Source organism: Xiphophorus hellerii, chromosome 4 (assembly GCF_003331165.1).
Source record: "Xiphophorus hellerii strain 12219 chromosome 4, Xiphophorus_hellerii-4.1, whole genome shotgun sequence".
NCBI lineage: Eukaryota > Metazoa > Chordata > Actinopteri > Cyprinodontiformes > Poeciliidae > Xiphophorus > Xiphophorus hellerii.
The window spans coordinates 23,697,060-23,724,837 of NC_045675.1; the positions used below are offsets into that span (position 1 = coordinate 23,697,060).

A 27,778-nucleotide genomic window follows, 5' to 3' on the forward strand; every position below is an offset into this window, starting at 1 on the left:
ATCTTTCACTTCACACCTCAGAAAGAGAAACATCTCATCCAGTCATTTTCACGTTGTACTGACTCATCTCGCCTCTCGCCAGCTTCTCGCCTTTTCTTTTTCCTCACACTGCAGGTGGTATGGAATAGGACGTTCAGAGCGTAGCCAACGAGAGGAATCCAGGTAAAAGTGTTTATTTCAGAAAGAATGCACCATGATCTGAACCTTTCTGTTGTTGTACACAATTGATGGTGCATGCAGTCGGCGCAGATGTCAAGTCTGCTGTTCTGTTTATGCAAATGACAAAGTTGTTACTATCTGCAGTTATTAGCAAAACTATTATATTTCTTTAAATAAATATTCGAAGGACTTTGTAAGGACTAGCAATAGACTAATCCTGAAAATAATACCACAAGAGTAGTTGTTCTCACTGCAAACAAATGAACAAACCATCAACATGCTGGATAAATATGGGGTGACATTCATATCCAGACACACCGATAAATAATCTTTTTTTTTAATTAAAAGGTTCTCTTTTAAAGAAAACTAAAGTTACTTATTTTCATCATTCTAAGTCGGTCTTATTTATACTAGGACAATAAAATTCGAAAACTTACGAATAAATAAAACAACAGTAATAAGTAGTGGAAATAAGTAGCGTGGACAAAGATCACAGTATTTTATGAGGATTAACAAATCAGTTCAGTAGTCTAAAGTTTTCACTTAAATTCAAAGGATTTAAATAAATTACAATATGACCTAAAACCACACATCTGTGCTTGCCCTGTTACAAATTTGGAATTTAAATAGTTTAAAATGTACACATATATTTGAACAGCAATCACAATGCAGACAAACAAGGATAATTTGTGAGCTGCCAACGCTGCGATGCTGCATCAGTACACCAGAGCTACTGTTTACTGAATAATTAACAACAACAAAATCCACACGAGTTACAAATTAGAAGCTCTGCTTAACCCTTCTGCTGCCAGACAGGCTTTATTCGGCTTTCTGGAGTCGGTTTCTTCACTGCATCAAACAGCTGGAACTTGGCAGGAAGTCTTGGACGTAAGTGACGACTGCCTTGGAGAGATAAGTCATGGTGCCGTAGCTGCCACTAGGGGCGCTGTCGTAGAAGAAGTTGCAAATTCCAGTAGCTGGATCCTTCTCGAGGAAATAATCACTGGCACTGAGCGATTTCTGGAGATTTTAAATCAGATGGATTAAGCTAAAGTGAACCCACAAGCGTTTGTCATTTATCTAATCTATCATAATCTATATCTATTAGTACAGGGCTAAGAAAAGCAATTCCCCTCCCAACAGTCATGTTCACTTTTTGTTTCTTTTACTCTTTCAGGTAATCCACACATCAACTAAATTTTATTATCAGGCAAAAATAACCTGAAAAAAATACTGAACACTGCTTCTATTTGTGGAAAAAACTATGGTTCACTGCAGTCCCAAAGTCTAAAAAATGGTTGTGTAACTCTTTCAAGACTGATAATTGGGGCCTGCCATGCAAAGCAATGGCAGGAACCTATTACTATTGTCGGAGAAAAGCGTCTCTTTAATTGGGGCCTGCCATGCAAAGCAATGGCAGGAACCTATTACTATTGTCGGAGAGAAGCGTCTCTTTAAGTTTCTTCTTTATTTTTCTTCCGTCACCGTTAATGCGGCTCATACCGCTGGGTGCACACCTACAAATGAGGTATCAAAATGTGCAGAAAATTCACGCCATTGGAGCTATTATTTTTGGTGGGATTTGGGGTTAACGTGGCGACATAATTCGCAAAAAACTACGAAAAAACCCCCATTATAAGTCAATGGGAAAAATCCTGGAAATACCCTATTTTTGAGGATTTTCTGTGTCGTCACAAATTCACCTAGAAATGCCATTCAAATTTCATTTTGTAGATACGTCTGTGATCTCTTCGAAAGTGAAGACGGCTCGTCGATACCAGTTACGGTTTGTCCACAATTTGCCTCTAAGCGACCCAAAGTTTCTCATTTTTCCGAAAATTACAGTGCTTCTCTCGCTGATTAGAGTGAGAGATGAAGACAACTTTTTCAGCCCAAATCATTTTTGAAATCGCCATCACGCCCACAAATATCGCACGATTAGTATCAAAATCGGTCCTGACATTGATACGCCTGTCTGCTCCGGTAAAATGTTTTCGAAATTTATCTAGACCGTACGGTTTTCTGTCACGGTGCTTCAGAGCAAAGTCATGCGACAGGATTTTCTGAGGCTGTCTGAGGCTCTCTCCCATGTATTTGAATAGAATTTCAGATCTGGGCACAACATTTCTTTCTCTCATCGCTGTAAATGTTCTGAGTGAGGTACAGATATGAATCTCGGGACTATCGCAGAAGACACATTGCCCTCTCATACGCTCGAAACGCTTTTCGAATATGTATTACGGTTCCCGAACAAGAAGGATTTGTTTCCAATGCTTTTTTGTCAGTAAAACGTGTTTGCTCAAACACACAATTGTGTGTTTGAGAGCTCAGAGCTCAGAGCTCACACCCTGCTGAGACCATTATTTGCCATAGCAACGGATCTCAAGAGGCTATTGGCTGCTGGTTTGGACTACGAATACGCATCGCTGTAGTTCTATCTATCCTCAGTTGAAACAGATCAGGACTGAACTGGCCTTTAGAACTACCTGCTGCTATGGGCTGTATATAACTGATTTAACTCAGTAACTGTTACACATGGGATTAGTTTTGAACTTTAAAATGAAGCTTAACAAAAATTTCACAATAAAAGCCTTGAATATTTTTACATCATGTAATTGCTCTTTTTGGCTTTATTTGACTTTTTCATCCAAAGCACTGTTACACATGGTATTAGTTTGGCCCTTTGAAATGAAGCTTAACAAAAATTTCAAAATAAAAGCATTGAATATTTTTACATCAGGAAATTGCTCTTTTGAGCTTTATATAACTGATTTAACCCAGCAATTGTTACACATGTGATTAGTGTGGCAATTTAAAATTAAGCTTGATGAAAATTTCAAAATAAAAGCCTTGAATATTTTTACATCAGGTAATTGCTGTTTTTGGCTTTATGTGACTTTTTCATCCAAAGCACTGTTACACGTGGTATTAGTTTGGCCCTCTGAAATGAAGCATACTGAAAATTTCAAAATAAAAGCCTTGAATATTTTTACATCATGTAATTGCTTTTTTTGGCCGTATATGACTTTTTCATCCAAAGCACTGTTACACATGGGATTAGTTTGGAACTTTAAAATGGAGCATAATAATAATTTCAAAATAAAAGCCTTGAATATTTTTACATCATGTAATTGCTGTTTTTGGCTTTGTATGACTTTTTCATCCAAAGCACTCTTACACGTGGTATTAGTTCAGAACTTTAAAATGAAGCATACTGAAAATTTCAAAATAAAAGCCTTGAATATTTTTACATGACGTAATTGCTCTTTTTGGCTTTATTTGACTTTTTTATCCAAAGCACTGTTACACAATGGAATAGTTTGGCCCTCTGAAATGAAGCATACTGAAAATTTCAAAATAAAAGCCTTGAATATTTTTACATGACGTAATTGCTCTTTTTGGCTTTATTTGACTTTTTCATCCAAAGCACTGTTACACGTGGTATTAGTTCGGAACTTTAAAATGAAGCATACTGAAAATTTCAAAATAAAAGCCTTGAATATTTTTACATCATGTAATTGCTCTTTTTGGCTTTATTTGACTTTTTCATCCAAAGCACTGTTACACATGGTATTAGTTTGGCCCTTTGAAATGAAGTTTAACAAAACTTCCAAAATAAAAGCCTTGACAACATTTTAAATCGTACCGAATGGTGCACGTCCGCCTCACTTAACGTTCTTGCGGTTCTCCGCGTGCCACTGATTACGTTGCGGCGTTCTTTAGCGTCGACGCCGATTTGTGGCGTGACGACGCCGGGCCCAAACCCCACGGGCGCGCCTTGGCAGGCCCCGGCTAAATTTCTTCCGAAATTTTCTAGTATTCTTTATTTTTCTTCCGTAACCGTTAATGCGGCTCATACCGCTGGGTGCACACCTACAAATGAGGTATCAAAACGTGCAGAAAATTCACGCCATTGGAGCTATTACTTCTGGTGGGATTTGGGCTTAACGTGGCGACATAATTCGTAAAAAACTACGAAAAAAACCCCATTATAAGTCAATGGGAAAAATCCTAGAAATACCCTATTTTTGAGGATTTTCTGTGTCGTCACAAATTCACCTAGAAATGCCATTCAAATTTCATTTTGTAGATACGTCTGTGATCTCTTCGAAAGTGAAGACGGCTCGTCGATACCAGTTACGGTTTGTCCACAATTTGCCTCTAAGCGACCCAAAGTTTCTCATTTTTCCTAAAGTTAGAGTGCGTCTCTGGCTGCTTAGAGTGAGAGATGAAGACAACTTTTTCAGCCCAAATCATTTTTGAAATCGCCATCACGCCCACAAATATCGCACGATTAGTATCAAAATCGGTCCTGACATTGATACGCCTGTCTGCTCCGGTAAAATGTTTTCGAAATTTATCTAGACCGTACGGTTTTCTGTCACGGTGCTTCAGAGCAAAGTCATGCGACAGGATTTTCTGAGGCTCTCAGGCTCTTTCACTAACACTTCACACCTTGGTGTGAAACTTATTTAACATAGCAACGGAACTCAAGAGGCTATTGGCTGCTGATTTGGACTACAAATACGCATCATTGTAGTTCTATCTATAGTGAAACCCTCAGTTGAAACAGATCAGGACTTAACTGGCCTTTATAACTACTTGCTGCTATGGGCTGTATATAACTGATTTAACTCAGTAACTGTTACACATGGGATTAGTTTTGAACTTTAAAATGAAGCTTAACAAAAATTTCACAATAAAAGCCTTGAATATTTTTACATCATGTAATTGCTCTTTTTGGCTTTATTTGACTTTTTCATCCAAAGCACTGTTACACATGGTATTAGTTTGGCCCTTTGAAATGAAGCATACTGAAAATTTCAAAATAAAAGCCTTGAATATTTTTACATCATGTAATTGCTCTTTTTGGCCGTATATGACTTTTTCATCCAAAGCAATGTTACACATGGGATTAGTTCGGAACTTTAAAATGGAGCATAATAATAATTTCAAAATAAAAGCCTTGAATATTTTTACATCATGTAATTGCTGTTTTTGGCTTTGTATGACTTTTTCATCCAAAGCACTGTTACACATGGGATTAGTTCGGAACTTTAAAATGGAGCATAATAATAATTTCAAAATAAAAGCCTTGAATATTTTTACATCATGTAATTGCTCTTTTTGGCCGTATATGACTTTTTCATCCAAAGCACTGTTACACATGGTATTAGTTTGGCCCTTTGAAATGAAGCATACTGAAAATTTCAAAATAAAAGCCTTGAATATTTTTACATGACGTAATTGCTCTTTTTGGCTTTATTTGACTTTTTCATCCAAAGCACTCTTACACGTGGTATTAGTTCAGAACTTTAAAATGAAGCATAATGAAAATTTCAAAATAAAAGCCTTGAATATTTTTACATCATGTAATTGCTCTTTTTGGCTTTATTTGACTTTTTCATCCAAAGCACTGTTACACATGGTATTAGTTTGTCCCTTTGAAATGAAGCATACTGAAAATTTCAAAATAAAAGCCTTGAATATTTTTACATCATGTAATTGCTCTTTTTGGCTTTATTTGACTTTTTCATCCAAAGCACTGTTACACATGGTATTAGTTTGTCCCTTTGAAATGAAGCATACTGAAAATTTCAAAATAAAAGCCTTGAATATTTTTACATCATGTAATTGCTCTTTTTGGCTTTATTTGACTTTTTCATCCAAAGCACTGTTACACATGGTATTAGTTTGTCCCTTTGAAATGAAGCATACTGAAAATTTCAAAATAAAAGCCTTGAATATTTTTACATGACGTAATTGCTCTTTTTGGCTTTATTTGACTTTTTCATCCAAAGCACTCTTACACGTGGTATTACTTCAGAACTTTAAAATGAAGCATACTGAAAATTTCAAAATAAAAGCCTTGAATATTTTTACATCAGCTACTTGTGTTTTGAGCATTATATAACTATTTTAACCCAAGGACTATTACGCATGGGATTAGCTTGGCCCTTTGAAATGAAGTTTAACAAAACTTCCAAAATAAAAGCCTTGACAACATTTTAAATCGTACTGAATGGTGCACGTCCGCCTCGCTTAACGTTCTTGCGGTTCTCCGCGTGCCACTGATTACGTTGCGGCGTTCTTTAGCGTCGATGCCGATTTGTAGCGTGACGACGCCGGGCCCAAACCCCACGGGCGCGCCTTGGCAGGCCCCGGCTAAATTTCTTCCGAAATTTTCTAGTCTTTCATTGAAAGTCGTTATCTTTGTCTGACATTAAACATATTTGGTAAACTGAAACATTTAGGTGACAAAAGGCAAAAAAAACAGAAGAAATTTCTAAGATGTCCAATGGTTTTCCATAAGCCCTGTGAGCCGTACCTGGTCATTTAGGAATAGATCGTTGGCCAAATGCAGAATGCGGTCCACATGGATAATTCCACCGATGCTGTCCACGTCCACATCAGCCACCAGACCCAGAACCATCACAGTCTCCACCAGCAGCTGCCTGTACTCCGGTTGGGGGACGTGGTTCAGGACAGACTCCACTTGCACTGCAAACTTGATCTCTCCTGCTGTCATCTGCACAAGAAGACTTCAAGTCACACATCCATGGACGTGAACGCACCCCAAATTCCAGAGCTAGCAGTAGCGTGCTACCTCTCTTGTGGTGGACGAGGGCAGCACGTATCCATCAATGGACAGGCCGTGGCACTTCTGCAGAATCTTCCAAACTTTCTGGTAGAAACCCATCGGCACCCTGTTGATTGCTCCATCCAGCCGCCGTCTCCTCAGCCACTGGCCCTGCCTCTCCTCCCAGTGCAGCTGCCCGTCTCCCAGGCCATGTCCCACTGGGGACAGCATTCCACTGGGGGTAGAGGGGCTGCTGCAACGCTGCAGAACCAGCACACCACTGTTCTTACTGCCAAGCTTATTTGAGCCCATTAAACAAGTCAGAAGTAACTGCAGTTTTTCCCACAACACTGGGCTAATGTTAGAGCTCCTTGACCCATTTGTGATTGGTGGAGATAAGTTCTGTGTAATAAAGAGATTAGTAGCACACAGACACACACAGGCTTGTTGTATTCTCTGTCTCACACAAATAGTTGTTTTAATTTATGCAACAGTCCATGCAGTCACTCATGCAAAATGGGCCATTTAAAAAAATATACAAGTTCAGACTGGCAATATCACAAGTTCTAGTTCTGTAAACAATTGTGTATGCACAAACTGAAATAAGTTACAGTTTGCAACTGTAACTTATTTCATTAACAAAGATAATGAGTTATCTTTGTGTGACTACAGCAGATTGTATTGTCTCTGATTAATAAGCAAAATAAAAAGGAGCTACCACTTTAACATAGATGTGCATACGAGTTCACTTAGAACTTTTGTGTATTTATTATGGCGCACAAATCAATCTGATGCCCATTAATATCTGTCCTAATACTAATATGTATTCCTTAGATTGTTCAGATATTTAAGAAGTGCTCTTGAAGGTGTATGTGCCTTTGAACCTTTACATTTTATATTTGTCTTTAAAACTTTGGTTCTTACAAACTGTCTTTTTTGTTTCCTTGCCACACACGTGTTTCTTCTTACCAACTAAGGGCTTGTTTTAAGTAAATAATTGCTTAATATTGATGGAAAAGTACTAGTTCCACTATAACAGCACCTTTTCCCCATAATATAAGTGAAACAATCAGCCAGTGGAACTAATACTTGCTTTAAATCAATATTAAAGAATTACTGACTTCAAGCAAGCTCTTATGTCTTGGTAAAACGTTACCTGTAAATTAGTTTTGTCAAATTTCAAGTGTGCTAAGACATTTGCACTAGAACCTAGACAAAATGCTTGGTCAGATTTTGTGTTTTTGCAGCGTTATTTTAGTAAAACATGCTACCACTAGCCCATAACAACTTGACATAATGCCATTCTCAACCTTTTATGTGGGCTAATCACAGAGAGGTGTCTAAATCAAGGATGAAATCATCAAGTATATGTTGCATACTACATTATGACCCTGAAAGGGATGAAGCAAGCCAGTGTGAAGCAGTTGAAATGAAATGGTTTACCGTGGAGCGAGGGGAAGTTACATTGCTACTCAAGGAAAGACCGCCACTGAAGATCTACACGTGGAACATGGATAGAGGACAGATTGAGATGGCTCACATGAATCTCATGATGCAGACTTATACATGATAAAGCATAGACACAAAAAAAGACATGTTAAAAGAAGAAGAAATATAAGGGCAGACGATCCCAAAGCAGCTTAATCATGGCTTAAGTTGGTTAAAGAGATTGTAAAGTTACAGACATTTATATGTGCTGGTCTTCTACAAAAAAAACAAAACACTGCAGATGGATGCATAGCATGCTGCATAGCATGTTTTCCTGCTGATTCGTCATGAGGAGAGTCACTCCAGCTATGGAGGCCACTGTGGTACACAAAATGTTAACAGGCAGCACGTGATTGGTGGATAGAATTGAACCGGCGACTTGATTTTTATTTTAGATCGAGGTTAGAAACACATGCTAGAAATTATCAAAGATAACCCACACTGAGAGGTCGAGAGCCATCCAGCTGCAATTAAAAGCGAGAACAATGTTAAATAGAGAGAGAGTGAGAGGAAGAGAGAGAGACAGACAATCTTCTTTCTCACTCACATGTTTTATTTCGCTCTTTAACTTGTGAATCCCTGTGCGTTCAGTCTTTGTGGCTCCTGTGTGGCCCAGTTCATGAATAGAGATCGCAGGACTAGTGGCTGTGGACTGGATTGGACGCACTGAAAAACACGCAAACAACATCCATCCATCCATCCATTTTCTGTACACCCTTGTCCCTAGTGGGGTCAGGAGGGCGGCTGGTGCCTATCTCCAGAAAACGTTTCAGGAGAGAGGCGGGGTACATCCTGGACAGGTTTCCGGTCTGTCGCAGGGCAACACAGAGACAGACAGGACAAACAACCATGCACACACACACACACACTCACACCTAGGGATAATTTAGAAAGACCAATTAACCTGACAGTCATGTTTTTGGACTGTGGGAGGAAGCCGGAGAACCCGGAGAGAACCCACGCATGCACACGCAGAACATGCAAACTCCGTGCAGAAAGACCCGGGAATCGAACCTTCTTGCTGCAAGGCAACAGTACTTCCAACTGCGCCTCTGTGCAGCCCACGCAAACAACAAAGGGATGGAAATATAGTTTACTCTAAATATGATATTGATATTATTCTGTGGTCAGAACCACTGTGACAACAAAATATATAAAAACACCTGCAAACTAAACCAATTCAGAAAACTTCCACACATCAGCTTGGCATCATGTTAAATGTGTTTAATGTTTTTTTCTACTTTATTCCTGGTTCATGAATCTAAATTGTCCTGTTTGATTCTTCATGTATAATCTCAAATTATTGTTTGTCAGAGTTCAGTTTCTTTTTTTATATATTTTACCCAAGGTATTGGCCCTGAGTCGGGTCAGTCAGTTCATTTTGGCCTGGAAGAGTCCTTATCTGACTGATTGAATTATTTACCTAAATCCATTAGCAGGAGAACTATAATGAAATAATCTAAAATACAAAAGCGCTTCAACATTTCCCTGATTAAATAATCTCTCATTGGTTATCCTTAATGAGGATAAATTAGATTATTTCATACTCCAAAATTGCTTACTTTCATATGATTCAAAGCACTTCAACATTTTCACTAATCAGAATCAATCAGAGGCCATGGTTGAGTAAAAGCAGCAAAGGTTTGCAGCTTGTGAATACTTACATTTTGTGGCTTTAAGTTAGTGTCTTTTTTTTAATTCACCAGCTCAGCTAATCAAGTAACGTCTAAAATTTCACTAGTTTGATTTATGTAATAAGGCCTTGATGTAATACAAACAATACGAGCAGATTTGAATCACCTTAATGCAGAGATGCAGACTCAAATCACTCCTTTACAGCATCAAAAGTCTTTCAATAGAGAGAAAGTGAAAAAAACTAACAATTTGATGATAGCTAAAGAAAAAATAAGAGGTAAAAACTCACTGCTTCTCTCAACCCCAAACTCTTTGCCACTGAGGATGTGATGCAGCAGATTCTTCATATCGAACGGACTCAGGCTCATCAAACTCTCTGACGCCTCCTCTCCTACAAAACCATCACAAAGCGTTCACTGTTTGCTTCCGCTTGTGTCGATCTGTCCACATGTATGTTTTTGATTCCTCCCCGCCACTCCCACACCTGAACAGTGCAGGCTGCGAGCCAGTTCGGTGGCCATCACTTGCATGATGAGTCCGATCCTGAGGCGGAGCATGTCGCCAAAAAGAGCGGGCTGGGAGCGAACGTACATGGCTAAATAAACCATGATTTCCTTTAACAGAAACACAAACGAGTCACAGGCGGACAGGAAGCATCCCTTAAGATCCTGACAGAGGTTTAAAATGTGACAGCTTTACCTGAGTGAGGACAGCTATGCTGATATCCTGACCACTGGCTTCATATATCAGAGTGTTTAACTCCTCTGGGGGAAGTGGCCTGAGAAGAACAGGGCATTCATGTTGTTAGTAAAGGCCTTAGTTAGTAAAGGAGAAAAAGATCTGCAACTCATGAACATCTTACATGGTGATCACTCTTTCTCTTGGTTCAGGAGGTAGACCAACAGTCAGCTGCTTGTGATGAGAAATCAGATCTGTGCAGGCCTGAGAGAAACACACAAAAAAAGGAATACAGTGATTAAAATAACCCACCATGTGCAAGGCAACAATTCTCACAAGCGAATCACAGTGAACCTCACTGTCCTCAAATTGGTCATTAACGCTATAAAACATCAGAACAGACTGCAAGTTGAAATTAAAAGCAATAAAAGTTAAATTACTTCAAATTATTTTTTGTCCAATAGTTGAGTGTTGGAGCTGGAATGTGATAAGGAAAAAAAGAGCCAATCAGAAATTATTTGATCTGATAGCCATGCAGAGTTTTGTCGGTAGTAGTCATTGTGTTTCATTGCTGGAATATCAATAAAATTAAACTAAATAAGCTTAAATGATAGACTGGTTTGGAGCTTCTCTGTGTTTTCTTCACAGCTCCAGGGTTTTCTCATTGACTAATTTTTTATTTTAATGGGATATGAATTGATGTACTCTGCTAATTAGGAATACAATTTTTGATCTGAGATCTAAGATATTTGGGATAATGCTCAAAAACATACAGTAGGTACTGATGCCCAAAAATAGTCAACTCAATGCTTGATGTGGTGCATCATGCTGAAGATGACATCATCATCATCACTGCATCCATCATTTGTACTTTAACAAAAATACATCAGAAAAGAGTCAGTCAGCCTTTAAAAACATATTTCACACACTTATCCAGACATTTCTGTACAGAACATTTTATGTACTTTTCTCTACTTTTTAAGACTCATTTGGAACTTTAAGGTTTTTATCTGATTAACTAACTGATTGACTGTTGCCATAACAATAATCCGGACTTCTCACTGACCTCGGCGAGGACCTCCACTCTCTTGCGTAGTATTCCAGAGATGTACCTAATGAGCCCCCACTCTTTGCAGGCTCCAGCTCGCACATACAGTTCCTCGAGCAGCGAGCGCACGCTGACGCCGCCCTGTCCAGGTCCTGACAGCTCCACCACCCACTCCGCTCCTCTTTTTCAGAAAATAACACAAAAAAAAGTCACAGAGCAGGAAATTACGAGGAACATTTTAAATATTTAAGCTATATGCAGAGTGTGGTTGTTATATCTTTGCGTACTTCATAACGTAGAGTATGTAGAGAATGTCAGCCTGGTCCTGCAAAGTCGAACACTCCTTTATCTGATTCACCAGTGCTGCAAAGTCAGTGTTGCCCTGAGAGTCTCTTGGCAGATGTAGCTCAGAAATACTGCAGAGCTTCAGAAACAACATGAGGGTTAATCTTCCACCGTCACAGCAGGAATGGACACACACACACACCCCCACACACACACACGCCCGCACACGCACATTACACACTTCTAAACATATGCTGAGCATGCCTTGGGCTGCTCCGGCTGCTTTGCCTGCGGGCCAGGCTGAGGATGAGGAACTTCAAGGAGGTTCAGGGATCTCCGATGCTTGTTTGTGATTGGAGCCACAGGAAGATACATTGAGGTCTCTGAAATATAAATATGCACAAAAAAGCAAAATGGTGTTTCCAGAATGCTTGCACCTTCACAGTGCCATGTCATTTATTCATGACATGTCATCTAATGCTCAAATAAGACTTGCACATTTTGTAAATTTCTTTTAATTAACCAACTCAGTTCCACGTTCCTTTGGACTGAAGAAAATGTTGCCTTTACTGTACCGTATTTTATTCTTTATTATGTTTTTATTTATTTATTTTATTTATATTATATCTTTATGTGAGTCTATTTGCTGTTATTGTCAGTCACTTTGCTGCTGTTGCACAGAAACTTCTCCACTGTGGGACAGTAAAGGACATTTCTGTTCTATTCTGTACTCACTGGGCATTTTCAAGCCTTGGACCTGAGCCATAAAGGACAGGATGTCCCTGGTGGTGTGCTCAGGGCTGAAGATGTGGTGCTGCCCCCTCTGGATGGGAGGTAGATAGGACTTGGTGGTAGTGCTGTGAAGGAGCTGCGTGATGTACTGGTCAAATGTGTCCTTAGAGCCCACTGTTTAAAAAACAAAAATGCTTCCAGTTAATATTTAATAAGACAAATTAAAGTGTGATGGTGGAAATGCAGTGTTTCTAACGTACGATCAGGTGTGTTATATTCAGCTCTGTATTCATCATTATCTTCATCGTCTACATCGTCAAATAAACTATCGTCAGTGTCTTCATCCAGGAAGGTCAGGCGGGTGTAGAACGACGTAGTCTGGACACTTGACAGATCTGACATCTGCACTCTGAGGTGTCACACACACCAAAGCACACACAGAAGGAACTGTTCTATTTACATGAACGTGTGTGTGGTTTCAGTACTGCATACGGGAGGAAACAAACCTCGCTCCGGCGAAATAGCCATCCTCCAGCTTTCTGAGAGTGGATAAGATACATGGATCTATTGCATCTCCATCCTCAACTGGTTGGGAAAAGTAAAGTGAACTGAAATTACTTTGCAGCATAATTTTACTTTACACACTTCTATGAGATCCACCCTGTTGTCCCTTTAAATATTTTCAATCTCCAAACAAATTTTACCATTAGACTAAGATAACCAGAGTTCTTAAATTATGATTTCATGTATTAAGAGAACTGGTTACGTCACCTTTGGCGGCAACATCTGCCATCAACTGTCTTAGATAACTGGTAATGAATCTTTTATATTGCTGTGGATGAATTTTGGTTCAGTCTTTTTTGCAGGATTGTTTTATTTCAGTGATTACCACCAGGTCATGGAGCAGCATCTTAATTAAGTTTAAGCCCTAGCACAGGATCCTCTAGCAGTAAAATAGTCCCAGACCTTCACATTACCACCACCATGTCTAACTGACTGAGATGCTGAACTCATTTTACTCCAGAAAAGAGTAACAGGAAGCAGCACGACTGCTAAAACTTTCCCCTGTTGTAGCCACAGAATATTTTTCACCAACGTCTGACATTTTTTGTTTTTATTTGGTAAATGTGAGACAGACCTTTGAGTTCTTTTTGGTCAAGGAGAGGTTTCTATACCACTGAACTCCTGAATGGACGCCATGTTGCAGAGTCTCTTTCCAAACAATGTGGAACCATCATTAAAAAAAAATTATAATTTGGAAACTGCTTTTGGTATTTACTCAGATTATATTTGCCTGATACCAAAAATTTGTTTGACGATCAGATACAGAAAACATAAAATCAAGAATAAAACACGTGTAACGTTGCAAATACTTTTCCAGCTTCTATAAAAACAGATAAAATGAAATCAACAAGACTGGCATAAAATGAACTTTTACTTTTAACAAGTAAATTAAATTAAATTTCAAGTAATTTAATTTAATTTTAAAATGAGATGAATTCATTAAGCCAATTTAGAAATCAACAGCAGTAAAAAAAAGATCAATAAGACCTAACAAGTTTCATTGATTCAGTCTATAAATTATGACAAAAGAAGCAGTACAACGTGTAGTAAGTGTAGTTTTCTTGAGTTTTGGATGTAGAGAATTCATACCCAGCATGCTGCGTGTGATAGGGAAGGTGAGCGTGGGCCGTCCCGTCATCCTCCAGCAGGACGACAGATAGGCCAGCTCGGTTCGTAACATCTCAACAATCATCTGGTTGTCCAGCGCCAGGTAGAAATGATGCTGATCTAAAAACTGATCAGTGAACACCGAAAAGAAGAAAGGAGAGAAACACAAAGAATTCAAAATATTACTATCATTATTTCTAGACTTTTCATCTGAGATTTTCTGTTGCGGTCACAGATGTGTCATCATCCCAGCCAGATGTCGTTTCACCTGAGGGGTGAAGATGTAGGAATGATTCCTGATCTCGTAGAACTTGGACGTTCCCAGAACTCCAATGTGTCTGTACGGCCTTCCGCTCAAATTCAGCTTCCTGCAGTTTCCTGAGGAAAAGACACCAGTTGTTACTTTTGTTCTACACACAAACAGACACACAGATCTCAAAGTTTAAGAAAAAAAACAAAGTATGTGATTACCCAGTCTGACATAGATGTGGCTCAGGATGCGAGCAGGCATGACTCTTATAGGCATAACCTCTGATATGGTCTGCACCGCAACGCCAGCATCTCTTAGCAACTCCTTGATCGCTTCTGACTCTGCTAGCACACAGACTAAAGCAAACCAAAAGATAAACAGGTTTTTGATATTTTTGATATGTGTAGGCAACTCTCTTTGAACCAACCGGTTTTGTTTCGAAATATGTAAATAAATACATATCCCACAGGTAATTTACTAATTACCAACCTTGTACCACAACGTCAGGTTTGAAGTTTGTAGAGAATCTCCTGTTGAGAGGATCTATCTCTCCTGGTGCAAGAAAGCCCTTTCAAGGAAAAAAAATTGAAAATTGAAAAAAGTAGACTTCCTGTATGTTTATATTTAGAGAACTGATTTGATTTGTTCTTTTTGTCCTTTTAGAATTTGCAACAAACACTTGTAAAACATCATATCAAAGTGATTTATTATATCTTGTCAGCCATTACCTCAGCCAGAAGACATCCCACAATGAAGAGGGATTGTCCCCACATGTGTGGAAGCTGTCCCATGGCCATCCTGTCCACAGAGTGAGGATTGCTGTATTCCTCCTCCACCTGCAGGAGAAACAAAGATTAGTTGTCAAAATCCTTGATTGATAAACTTCTCAGGCAGGTGGAGCTGGAGATGAACAAACAGTGACAAAGCTTTTTAATTATGTATTTTTATAAGAATATAGATACCTTATCAAGTGGTACAGCATAAAGTTCAGGCAGGAGTTTGATGCCATTTTTCCCTCTGATTAAAACGCCTTCCAGCGCCTCTCGGTACTCCTGCACCTGTGTGCAAAGCGTGTAGTTATTTAGTAACACAGCAGCACCATTTGAAATCATTTACACTGAATATATCACTGTGTCTCTGAAGCAAGATGGTTAACTCTAAAGAAAATGTTGGTAAATTGAAGGAGAGAGATCTGAGGAAAAGCATTATTTAAGTTTCTACAGTTAGTAGTGTTTTCTAGTTTCTAATTTTCCAATTTTACTTTAATACATCTGAAAAAAGTATGTGTGAAGCTTTTTTTTTTTTTTAACAAAGCCACAAATGGCACAACTAGAGGCACTATTAAAATATTTCAGCATTTTTAAAAGCCACTTTCTAAGTTGCACCTTTTTGTTTTTTCCAGATGGTCATGGACTTTGAAATAGTTAACCCTTGACAGAAACCCAATTATCTTAGCCATTCTTCAAATATGGAAAGACAAGATTTGCGTATGTCTTCATAAGTCAGGAAAAGTTTTCTAGAATACGACGACTTGTCTAAACCTGTCCACATATACAGAGAGGCACCGATATAAAAATTTGGACATCAACAATATCAGATATCATCTTTGATATCTAATATAAATATTGCTGTTGTGCCCTACAATTGATATTCACTTATATTAAATATACCATATATATTTTTCACTACTCTTTTGACACCTTAAAAATAATGACCATACTGCAAACTTCACCACTTCTTCTCTGCTTCAGTAAAACTTCCCACAATCCTGTGCTGCGCCACTATCACTGTCACATGACCAAATAAATACCATATGACCAAACTTCACCCTTCCCCCTCCAAAAAAAACCAGAAACAAGGTGGAAATAAATAATGGTTGTTAATATCAGCCCAGGACAGATAACAATATGTTAAAGAATGACAAACATCAGCCACCATCGATGTTAGTGTAGATATATCGTGCATCGCAATACTTAAAGCACCTGCAGCAGAACAAGCTGTTACAAACAGGGTTTAATGAGTACTTAATCTATCGGCCACACGCAGAAACGCTCACTTTTAGAGATCGACAGCAGATGTTTCAGTGTGAGATGATGCCGCTGCAAAGGGGGGATCGTTTCTGTTGTGCTTTATGTTTTTTCCTACCTGCACGTGATCTCCAGTAAAGATGCCGTCGAGGATGAGATACGTCCAGAACACCGGCCACTCACATTCGATGTTCTCAAACAACTTGAGCTCTGCAGGATCGTAGTGCAGCCGAGATGGATCCTAGTAACACAACGACCAGAATCTTGATTTTTCCATCCAATGCAGACTCTTTATGCAACAAGAATGGCCTTAATGCTAAAAAATACTCCTTCTTATGACTTTTTTCATATACTAATATGCACTAAATAATTTAGATATTTCGCAGAGAGAATGTGAAACCTCTTTAGGACAGTGATATCCATCCCTGATGAAGCGACAGCAGCCATAGCGACCCTGAAATTAAACCAGTGGAAAGTTCAGCCTGACTCCACGAAGACAGGGTATACGTTTCACTTGTCTCTAATTGGATTTGCACCTGCAGTTTGCTGATAATTTCGGACTTAGTGATGGCCACCAGGTCAGCATCCTCCACGGCAAAAGCAGGGAATGAAATAACGGACAGAAGGCCGGCATCTATCTCCTTGGAAGTTGAGGCTCTTGGAAGCATGGAGCAGAGGATGGCCTGAGGGAAAACACACGCAGACACGCTGAGGGTGTGAACGAAGGTCTGAGCTGCTGCCAGGATGCCTGGAAGCGAACTCAGCCGTACCTGACAGTGCTCCACCTCGTCTGGTAGAACGTGAATGACTGACTTCGGCCCTCCGTGAGCCCCAAACAGATCCAGCTCATCGATGGCCTCCAGAGCTGCCTGAAACATCAGAGCTCCTGTAAACACTGGCACTGCATTGCTTAAAGACAATGGAAGAAGAAAATGGCGCTCCTGTACCTTGGCCATTCCTACAGAGCTGCCGTTGAGCTCGGGTATGCCCTGGTTGGTCTTATCACCTCGCTCCCACATCCCATAATCCTGCAGGAATCAGACACTCTACAACATCTGCTATGTAACATGTTTTATCCTGATTATTAAGCATGTAGTGGATAAAAATGATAAAATGCTGCTATTCTCTTTTTTAAGAAGCTTCAAACAATGCTGAACCAAAGTTTCTAGTCAGATCTTACTTAACTAAATTAAGTTTCTAAAAAACAAAGGATGTCAGCAATCCTTGGAAGTGGTCTTGATCTATATTTCTCCAGCCATTTTATACCTGAATCATTTATAACTCACAATTAAACGACTAAAGAAGCAAAAAAAATAATCCTACACATGGTCAGAACTGGGAGTGACAAAACCAAATAAAAGCCTGAGAAGTATTGATTAAATTGCTACAAAATATAAAAGGTATCATAGTTGCTTTCATGTTGACTTATTCAAATTCAATCCAAAACTACTTTGTTGATCCCAAAGGGAACTGAAATACTGTAACTCATTTAACTAAGGAGTTATTATAGATGGTGATGGATGTGGACAGGAAAGATCTCCTGTAGTGGTCTGCACACCTAATCAGAAGAAGCTTCTGATCGAAGACACCCTTTTTTCTCTCTTCCTCTTTAAATTCCCCTCTTTAATTTACCCTAATTTGAATCTGATGCTTACCGCCACTTTGTAGGCTGCCTCAATGTAGAAAACTAAGTTCTGGATAAAAGCTACTTCATCAAGGTTGGAGATTATTTGGAGACCTGCATGACAAAACAAAGAAAATGAATTGAACTAAAACTGTGTTGCCTTGATCATTTATGCAGGAAATGCTTTAATCTGTTTGTGATCCACCTGAGGCTGTCATCTGTGCCAGCATTAGCAGGTAAATGGAGGTGGCGTCCACCTGCAGATGGCCCCACTGGTCGTCCCTGACCACTGTGCCGCAGGTGGCTGTGTTATATTTGGCATGCAAGCAATCCTTGGTACTCTGGGTGTGTTTGAACTTCTCCACCTTATCCACCTGAAAACACATAACAAAATAGGCTAGGCTGGGGGTAAATGAAACCTAGAAGGAACATCACAACCAAAGAAACCCGAAGGAAAATGAAAGAAATTAGATTTTCCATTTGCACACTTGATGATTTTTTGAAACTATTTTTGGGTCTGTAAATATCCTTCTTTTAAGACGACCGAGTAGTGGAGCAACCATGAAGCCAATGTTGTCTTGGATGAGCATCTACAGTTACCAAAGTGGTTACCAAGGAGACTCTGGAAGCAGGTTTGGTGGAACCAAACGTGATGCTTAAAGCAAGTCCTCTACCTGCTTGGGGGTAAAGGATTTGATTTTTTTGATAACCTCCTTCATTAATACGTTTTACATTTTCAACGTAGATTTTAAATGAATATAAAAGGCCAAATAAAACAACTTTATACTTGTTTCATCATGCGGTTGCAAACAAATGATATCATAAACTTTATGATGCACTTTCTTTCGGCAATATTTTGGCCTCACTGTACAGTTAAGTCCAGAATTAATCATATCCCTGGTAGATTTAGATTTAAAATCATTTTCATTCAGAAGAAGCTTGTTGATCAGAAAGGAAACAGACATCTCTCAAATGATAGCAAAATGATGTAAAAGGAGTATAAATTTTTTTTAAATTGTTTATAATTTACAATTTATGAAAGAAAAAAATGTTCTTGCAAAGAAATTTAAAATGTCACCAGAATGCCGACTAGTGACGATCCTTCCATGCGTATTTGAACAAAAACAATAACACACGGAGCTACAGCGTCTTACCTGTCTCATCATGCACTGCAGAAGGCCCTGCATCAGCTTCACCACGCTCTGAAAAATAACAAGATAAGTACCAACAGATACAACTGTAAGTGAAACACAACACTTTTACATTTTAGCTAGTTTACGTGTTAATATATTTGGGCAAAAACAAGATGGGCATAAAGCTCTCATTAAATATCCTGCTATTCAATGAGCAAGAAATTATTTTCTTTTTAAAGAAAGAGAAAATAATGCACCATTATAATTTGAAACTTTATGCACCAGATATTTAATAACCTTGTTGTAAGATTTTTAAGTTATTCAGCATGTCATGTTTTTTTGTTGTTGTTGTTGTCATTTTTAAATGAACTTAGTTCAAATAAATGAACTTAGCTCAAATAAAAATGCAAGATACACAAATTTTCTAGTGTTTGCTGTTGCAGACTCTAGCACTCTCCATGAAAAAGCCTTTTCTTTTGGCTCTAGTACCTGCTCCAGTTCGTAGGCCTTGGCTTTGTCTTCATCGCGGTCAGCGTTCTTGCGATAAGCCATGCCCAGCCCCCACACAGCCAGGACACTGTACACGTTATCCCTCACCCAGGCATCCTTCTTCTGGATGCTGGCAGGGAGAAGTCCAGTCACTGGGTTCTGAGGAAGGAAGAGTCCAGCTTACAGTCAACAGATACGCTAAATGTGTACAATTACACGTGCAAAATAAACAAGGTTACAGCTGTTTCATTTCCACACTGATATATTTTTAATTTACATTTTTTTAAATAATTCCTATTTATCTTTAAGTTCGTCCTTATTACTGTGAAATTTCTATTGTTTTAAGCCAATTAAACACAAATGTTCACTTAAAATGAGTTTTATGGTGGATATTTTAGAAAACCCAGGAAGGAAGAAATGAGGGAAGGAAGGAAAGATATAAGGAAGGAAGAAAAAAAACAAGTGAACAAGCGAACAAACAAAAAAATGAAGGAAGGAACAAAGAACCACAGACTGGATGAATGGAATCCAGCTATTTTTCATCCAATATTTTCGTTTTCTCGTACTTATTCAGATCTGTAAAACACTTCAACCTGTACTTTTCCTTCATTTCTAGTAGAGACACAAGTTCCATTTCTTTCCACGTAGGAAACAACTCGGAGCAACAATGCACGCACACACAAACACAAAGCGATTACATTCAAACATGATAGCTGAGTCGACACTGTAAACATTTCCAGCTAAAAAGGCTTAAAAATGATGCCACTACAGTTTGCACTAACTGCTTCAGAAAACACTGCCAGCAATACACGGCTACTCTCGTGACTTTTCTCAGTTTCAAAATTCTTCCTTATCTTTTGTTTTAAGTTGATGTTTTTTCATGAGAGTGATTAAATCAGTCATTGATCTATCTGCTGTAGGCGGCAAGAGTACACACAATCTTAACTTTTGCCTAAGTCCAAATACTTTCAAGGAAAAGATAAATAAAAAGTGACGCAAAAGTAAGGAAAAGTCTGAAAATAGGCATTAAAGTGAAAAGTTAGCAGCTGAAAATGTTATAAAAGTTATTTTTATTTTTTTCTACTTCAAACCAAACTCTACTTAGCTAACCCTCAAACCTAATTCAATTTATTCGGAAAATGAATAAAATGTTAATGATTTATAAATATTCATCCAATAATCTGTTTCTTACTGGTCACTTTCTGCATGAGTACGCTAAACTGTTTTTCCTAAATTACCGCTAAGTTTGTCTTTTATTCTTATTAACAGATAGCATAACTGAACATCTATAAAAGGCAAACAAAGTGTCCCTATAAAATAGGAGAATGCACAGTGCCTTTAATCTTGATTACAATAACATACTAGTTTACACACAATAGTTTCAGCCTTTTTCAGGTCAACCTGTTTTTAAGCTAAAGCTTGTTAAACACTGTATAAGAGAGCATGGAAAGTTGACCCTGTTTTCTGTCAGCCGTGGACCCTCAGGGTCCCAGTTTCACTCCGCCAGTTTTTGACCGTGTCAGTGTGAACTCAAGAGCTGTTAGTTAGATAAAGGAGCATCGCTTCCCAGGCCTCAGCTGATTCCCGGAACTGAACTTTGTTCCCATGTTGTTTATTTCTCTGTGCAGCTGCTGTGGATGAACTTTAGCCTTTGTAGGCAGCAAAACATCTACATATCTACAATATTTCTGCACGGAGCAGGGGCAATATTTGATTACAAAGGCAGAAAATGAGAGACCATTTCAAACAGCCAATCAGAAGAATGTCAAACAGAAAATTGGAAAATATATCATCTGCCAACATTCGCACGAGTTTGCCTTGTTTTTAAGGATATTGTTTTCTTAAGGTCTTGTTTGTGTTGTTTTGTTGTTTTTACTCTACTACATTTTGAGGTTATGCATTTTACTTAGAAGTTCATCAAAAGTGCATTGTGAATGTTGTCAATTATTCATATTTATATTTAGTTTAACAAAAAAAAAAAAGATGTACTGCAGAAATGCACCAATCAGGTGTGTACTGGTCGATACTCACTTCCAGGATTTGTTACATTTTGGACTTATTGACTGGAATTTTACCACTTCCAATTTTTCTTCCCAGTGTTAAGCAAAAGCAAATAATGTGCTGGGTTGATTTTGTATTGATGAATTTAAAAATCTAAGAAATAAATATTTCCAATTTTTCTGTTTTTGATGTGCCAATCACCAAACAGAGGTGATCAAGGGAAAATTGTCAGATACCAACTTATTTTTTATATGTGAAATAAGTTTAAATAGATATATAACTGTCCCACTAGTCCACAGAAATATGTAATACAGAAATAGTCCAAGAACAGAGAAAAAGAAGAGGAAAGACTTCATTTATAGAATTTGCTTCATAAAATGTACTTTTTGACATTAATCATCACAGTTGTAAAATGTAATACTGATATTACTATTAAAAAATTCAACATGCGTTCAAGTATTTATAAACTAGTCCAACTTGGTTACCCAACATGAAGCATACAACAAGTGGATTAAACAGTCAGCCTGGGGATTCACAGGTTATTACGGAAGGTTGGAAATCACCGCAGTAACTTTGTTTTGCATTAATGAAATACTGCAGTTTTCCAGTATTTCATTAAAATTATTTCCTTCATTGGACAACTACATGCGTCTGAACCCACCTGATGACACAGGATAGTCTCCTGGACCAGCCTGGCATATCCGTCCAGCCTCACTCCTGAATTACTGCGGCTCCTCATCCTCACGGGTAACTGCTTAAAGTGTTTTCCGTGGACCTCCTAAAGCATTCAGCATTTTTTTTTTAATCTCACCGTTAAATAGGATAAAAGTAACAGTTAAATTTAGCTCCGTGACTAAGCTAAGTTTATACGCAACCACCCATCTTTCCTGTCCTGCAGAGCCTGCCTGACTCTCCGCAGAGGCTACTCAAGCTGCTAAAAAGCTGGCTAGCGTTGTAGCATCCAGACGACTAATAAATAGCTCCTAGCTCCAGGTTTACTGTCCGTATTCACGTCCAGGAATTCAGCTGTCGCGGGAAAAAGCTGTTGCTTTGGCGTGTCGGAGCTTGTGGATGAGTCTGAGTGAGTCAGGCGGCGTATGTATGCTGCACATCCATTCTGTACATTGTGTTCTGGATTTATCACAGTCTACCGACAGAGGGCGCCAGACTCCTGTGCTGTTGATGCTGCTGTATGTGAGCAGCATAACAATAAGCCACTGATGTGTCGACGGCCAAAAGCGTCACAGTGCATAAATCGATCGTTTTTGCTCTATTAATATCCATACATGTGCTAGTTTAAATAAAACTGTAATTAATACATTAAAAATAACGAAATAAGCTACATACATATGCTGAATTACGTAGAAAATGTAATGATTAAATCAAATTAAAATTTAATGTCAATGTTTAAATAAGAACTTATACATGCATTAATTTGGTTAATATATCTTATGTAAATGATCACACATACAAATATTGTTTTTGTCAATGTCTTTGTTGAATACTGAAACTTGACACTGACATTATACAGTTCAGTGCAAAGGTAATTGATTAATAATTCTGCAAAGAGGACAGGACCAAAATTCCTTCACGAAGATGTCAGACTGCCATAGTTGCCAACGGTGAAACAATTTATTGTTTAGTTTACAGAGAAATAAATAATTCACTACCTGATTGGTTTTGATTTTTTTTTTCCCCCCTTCATAAATGAAACCATTATTTGAAAACTGTATTTACCCGAATTTGCCTGGTGAACTGAAATATTTGAGTGTAACACAAAGCAAACTCATAGAAATTGGTAAAGTGGAAAACATTATTTTATGACTCTTCACATGCTTTTATGTGTACCTTCTTTATTGGATCACTGAAGACTTCTGGAAGAGTCTTCAGTGATCCAATGCTTTTTACAATGCGAAATAAACCATGTGCAACTTCCGTGTGCAGCAAATTACATTCAAATGGAACCCTGGCCTGAACGTTTAGGGGCAGAAAGTAACTTAGAAATAAGAAAAGAGATAATACACTACAATAATAGACTTAAGAGAGTTGTGTTTGAAATGCCAGCCCCAGTCACATTTAATCATATCTTAACGCCATTAGCAACGCAAGCCGTTGTTTGAGTTTTTTACTAATTCGTTTTCAAAAAATAATATTTGCAGTTTAAGAGTAACGTCTATTTCTTGTATAATTACCTTTTACCTTCATGATTGTTCTCTGAACGGATTTCTCCTAGTTTTAGTTATAAATGTTATAGTTACACAAAGAGAAGCGAAACTAAGCGCCCAGTAAACTTTCAGCCACAGCCATCAGCGCTTATTCTCAGTTCCACATTAACGTAACAACTAACGGAACCTCAGAACCAATCAAATTGTAGAGCCGTGACTTTTCCAGCCAATCACAGCGTAGCTGGTGTGTCAATAGTATCCGCTAGGCAGTTTAGCATCAGGCTGGACGGGAAGCTAAGCTATCTAAACCTCTCTCGTCTTGTGTTGATTATGTGTTCAGCTTTAATTTTCTGAAGCTTCACCCGGTCAAGTCTCTAACTGGAAGGTCGATTCCAATGGTAACGAATCTTGTCTTTTGCCGTCTTGTTTGCGCTGTAAGTAGATAAACGTCGCAGGAGGGGGGCGCAAATGTCACGTAACGTGGTGTTGATTTTAAAAATCGGGCAATTAAGTGACATTAGCTGATGCGAGCCAATAAAACACAATGCAAACGCCCCCAAGGCGAACGATGTACAAGATGTGATCCAAATTTGATAAAATATTAGTGTCGTGTTGTTATTGTTAACATCTCATTCGTTTCCTGCAACTAGCGCATTTCAACTTATTGCGATAAATGAGGTTTTTTTTCTGTCACATAACCGCCTTAGTTCGTTTTATGCTAAATGTTGTTGTGATTTGTGGGTTTAAACCTAAAAAATAAATAAATAAAAAAATCCCCCAATCCACCGTTCGGTTTCATTTGCCCCAATGCCTCTCACCCATTATGATTCTTGTTTGTCTCACCCTCGGATCTTCCCCCCTCAGATGCAGTTCATGCTGCTGTTCAGCCGGCAGGGGAAGCTGCGGCTTCAGAAATGGTATGTCCCTCTGTCTGACAAGGAGAGGAAGAAGATCTCCAGGGATCTGGTCCAGACCATACTAGCCAGGAAGCCTAAGATGTGCAGCTTCCTGGAATGGAGAGACCTCAAGATTGTGTACAAAAGGTAGATGATGTAAAAAGAAACCAAAAAAAAACTTTTTTCATAACAGGTCCCAACTTGTTGCCATCTGTTTACAGCCCTTAGTATTAAAAGTAATATCTTTATAGCTGTCAACCTTAAAACCAATTTCTTCTAATCCAGTCTGTAAGGTAAACAAAACCACTTTCACTAAACGGTAGAGTTGTATTGTCATTTTATACAGGGACTACCTAATACTGATACGCTTTTACAATTTCAATCTAGTGTATTGTGTTTCAATATGTTCTGTTTTTACATTTTGCATATACAACACTTTTAAATACTGTAAATCAGTTCTTGATGATTGAGCAAAAATTACTCTACTAACATTTACACATTCTTTTAAGCTGTGGAGAAAACAGTAAAAGGCTAAGTAAATCTTTTCCAAATGTCTCTGTTGCATTTCCTGCCTTCATTGTTGTTGTTTTTCTATTTTTGTTTTTGCAGATATGCCAGTCTGTACTTTTGCTGTGCTGTCGAGGATCAGGATAATGAGCTGATCACTCTGGAAATCATTCACAGATATGTGGAGCTACTGGACAAATATTTTGGCAGTGTGAGTCACACAAACACCATGATGAAAACCTGCTACTGTAAAAAAAACAAAGTCTCCTTTGTATCTTTCTTTTTGTTATTTATCTCTGCCATACCGTTCCCACACAGGTGTGTGAGCTGGATATCATCTTCAACTTTGAGAAGGCCTACTTCATTCTGGATGAGTTCCTGCTGGGCGGAGAAGCTCAGGAAACCTCCAAGAAGAACGTGCTGAAGGCCATCGAGCAGGCTGACCTGCTGCAGGAGGTACGATCGGTATTTGAACAGGTCCAGTAATGTGGACCATCAAAGCAAAAGACGATTTAGCAAATTAGAACTGCAAAATTAATTTCCAATAATAAAAGGTTTGCTTGCTTTAAGAAAATTCCCATCTTTAAAGTTTGTAACTAGAAATTATTTCCATGAAGAAGAAACCTGTAGTCGTTACCTCGTAGAAATTCTTGGTGTATCTATTAAAAGAATTTCCCTGGGCAGGGAACCAAACAGAAGGGTCGCTGTGGCATCTTGACACATTGCATTTTCCAATGTGCAGCCATCTGCACCTGCTGCCATCTGTTTATTCTAAGCCTGCAGCGCTTGAATTAAACCTCCTCGACACCCCGCCTGTTTGTGCTGGTGTCCAGCTGTAGCCACTTCAAGCTGACAGACTCCCATCTCAGTGATTTTATTTTTAGCAAAGCATGCGGTGCTATTGTTGTCGTAGCTCACTATGAAGGCCTGCATGGTTATTGCTATTAATTACACTCACAGTAGAAATGCAGGAGATATGTTTTTGTTTCTCCCCTGCAGGAAGCCGAGGCACCGCGGAGCGTCTTAGAAGAAATCGGGCTGACATAGATCGCCCCGCTGCCTCTCGCTACGTCCCACAGATGCAGATCTGTTCACATCCACGTCTTTGTGTCCTTTCCTGTCCAGTGTCGGTGTTGTATGTATATAATCGGCATCGTTGTACTGCTCTGTACTGTAATGATCATTCAGTGTGGTGCCAAATGTAGTGTTTGTGTCTCCGCTGTCCAACTTCCTGTAAAGTATTTCTCCCAACCTCTTATCTCAACAGAGAGAAATGTAGCACTAATGTCACAACTCCAGCATGTTTAGATCATCCATTGATCACTGTTTGCAGAATTAGTAATTAAGACTTTTAAGTGCTGCTAGTGCCTCTTCTACAAACACCAGGACGGTTAACACGGCGTAAAGCTGTTCTTTAGGCATTTTCTGAATCCTTAGCTGTACAAATTGTTCGCCATTACAAAGTCCTGGTCCTTTCCGCGGGGGGAAGGGTTTAAAATCATTTGACCACTGTGCAGTCTTGGTAATAAATCTTATTGCAAAATGCATTTGTTGGATTTAAATGTTTGTCTCAAAGAACATAAGTTCCCATTTTGTGCCATTTTGTTTTTAGATAAAATGCAGACACTCTATTGTAAAGTATTCCTGTAGTATGAGGCACCAACTTAGGTCAGTATTACAGTACCCTTTGTACCTGGGTAGATCACAGCATCAGTATTGTTTTCTGTGTCCGTTTGGACTTTTCGCAGATATGAACTGTTTACATATGTTGAACTTTGTGGTCTTTGATTTTGCTGCGGCGTGCTAAGCTTTCTGTTCTCTGTATTGTTGTTTTCGTCACGAGTATGGATCATATCTCCTTTCTGAAAGTGTTCAAGTGAAAATTTTACATTTTTGTGATCAATCTTCACTGGGTCTCTTCTCCAAGTCTTCAGGACAGGATAGTGACTTTAAAAAAAAACAGAAATCATAACCACTGATAAAAGGTTTAGTTCATTCTTAGACTCACCTGTGACCAAAGAACACTGTGTTTAACCTTCTTAATGGTGTCTAAAAAAGAATGCCAGAAAAAGGGACTTCTAACAAAGTATGTGGGTACTATTTGATTACAGATGACTGTATTTTATATTCCTATCTCACAACTATGTAAACTTTGTGGAATAGTAATTATGAGCAGGAGATACAAAGACATCCAAACAGGTTTTAAATGCAGAAGAACAAGATGGATGCTCATCTTAGGTGATGCGTGTTTCTTTTCTGTAATCTCAACCCCATTATTGAACAAAACCATCTTTGCTTTGAGCTAAATGACTTGTTTTATATTTAACACTGCCAACAGTATTTCTTAAATCTGAGACAATAAATGTATTCAAGGACAACCCATTCTGATGTTTTTGTTTGTACTGAAGAG

At 38.6% G+C, this 27,778-nt stretch overlaps 3 protein-coding genes across 17 annotated transcripts in view; 2 read left to right on the plus strand and 1 right to left on the minus strand.

Annotated features, from left to right (window-relative positions):
- Positions 1-1,481, plus strand: part of LOC116718663 (P-selectin) — a 19,858-nt gene extending 18,377 nt beyond the window's left edge. Inside the window, exons 11-12 of one of the 2 annotated variants that reach the window (XR_004338967.1) lie at positions 115-162; positions 1,337-1,481. The gene's annotated coding sequence lies outside the window, so the exon portion shown is untranslated. Of the gene's footprint in view, positions 1-114; positions 360-1,336 lie in introns of those variants that run through there. The other variant, XR_004338966.1, reaches the window with a different exon arrangement.
- Positions 158-24,803, minus strand: LOC116718660 (phosphorylase kinase, alpha 2 (liver)). Of its 13 annotated transcripts, none has more exons than XM_032560833.1 (33): positions 24,000-24,115; positions 22,462-22,578; positions 19,800-19,958; positions 19,332-19,379; positions 18,383-18,551; positions 18,209-18,291; positions 17,501-17,581; positions 17,324-17,422; positions 17,090-17,236; positions 16,954-17,007; positions 16,672-16,794; positions 15,489-15,584; positions 15,255-15,362; positions 15,016-15,094; positions 14,748-14,882; positions 14,545-14,654; positions 14,259-14,403; positions 13,112-13,190; positions 12,866-13,014; positions 12,609-12,779; positions 12,138-12,256; positions 11,876-12,012; positions 11,607-11,769; positions 10,725-10,804; positions 10,562-10,640; positions 10,347-10,476; positions 10,152-10,253; positions 8,775-8,893; positions 8,668-8,691; positions 8,183-8,236; positions 6,767-7,000; positions 6,488-6,688; positions 158-1,179 (listed from the first exon to the last, which is right to left on the minus strand). In XM_032560833.1, exons 1-33 carry the CDS (start codon positions 24,003-24,005, stop codon positions 1,006-1,008), a joined length of 3,774 nt encoding a protein of 1,257 aa, XP_032416724.1. In that variant the 5' UTR covers positions 24,006-24,115; the 3' UTR covers positions 158-1,005. The 13 variants fall into 13 exon arrangements, with proteins under 13 accessions (XP_032416724.1, XP_032416730.1, XP_032416729.1 ...); XM_032560839.1 differs by having other exon boundaries at positions 22,446-22,578; positions 24,000-24,111; XM_032560838.1 differs by having other exon boundaries at positions 22,446-22,578; positions 23,993-24,103.
- Positions 24,202-27,746, plus strand: LOC116718667 (AP-1 complex subunit sigma-2-like). Of its 2 annotated transcripts, none has more exons than XM_032560859.1 (5): positions 24,202-24,363; positions 24,830-25,008; positions 25,471-25,579; positions 25,687-25,824; positions 26,368-27,746. In XM_032560859.1, the coding sequence occupies exons 1-5, from the start codon at positions 24,361-24,363 to the stop codon at positions 26,413-26,415; spliced, it is 477 nt and encodes a 158-aa protein (XP_032416750.1). In that variant the 5' UTR covers positions 24,202-24,360; the 3' UTR covers positions 26,416-27,746. The 2 variants fall into 2 exon arrangements, with proteins under 2 accessions (XP_032416750.1, XP_032416748.1); XM_032560857.1 differs by having other exon boundaries at positions 24,205-24,399.
- Positions 27,747-27,778: the final 32 nt, after the last annotated feature.

What these genes read in the sequence shown, in the direction of transcription:
- LOC116718660 (XM_032560833.1), bottom strand. An exon ending in ATGCTGTACCACTTGATAAG is followed by an intron (nt 15,363 to 15,488) that starts GTATCTATATTC and finishes TTTCTCCTGCAG; the next exon opens with GTGGAGGAGGAATACAGCAA. An exon ending in ATGGCTCTCGACCTCTCAGT is followed by an intron (nt 8,237 to 8,667) that starts GTGGGTTATCTT and finishes TTCCACGTGTAG; the next exon opens with ATCTTCAGTGGCGGTCTTTC.
- LOC116718667 (XM_032560857.1), top strand. Translation starts at nt 24,361, where the DNA reads ATGGTAACGAATCTTGTCTTTTGCCGTCTTGTTTGCGCT. An exon ending in CTCAAGATTGTGTACAAAAG is followed by an intron (nt 25,009 to 25,470) that starts GTAGATGATGTA and finishes TTGTTTTTGCAG; the next exon opens with ATATGCCAGTCTGTACTTTT. An exon ending in AGGCTGACCTGCTGCAGGAG is followed by an intron (nt 25,825 to 26,367) that starts GTACGATCGGTA and finishes TCTCCCCTGCAG; the next exon opens with GAAGCCGAGGCACCGCGGAG.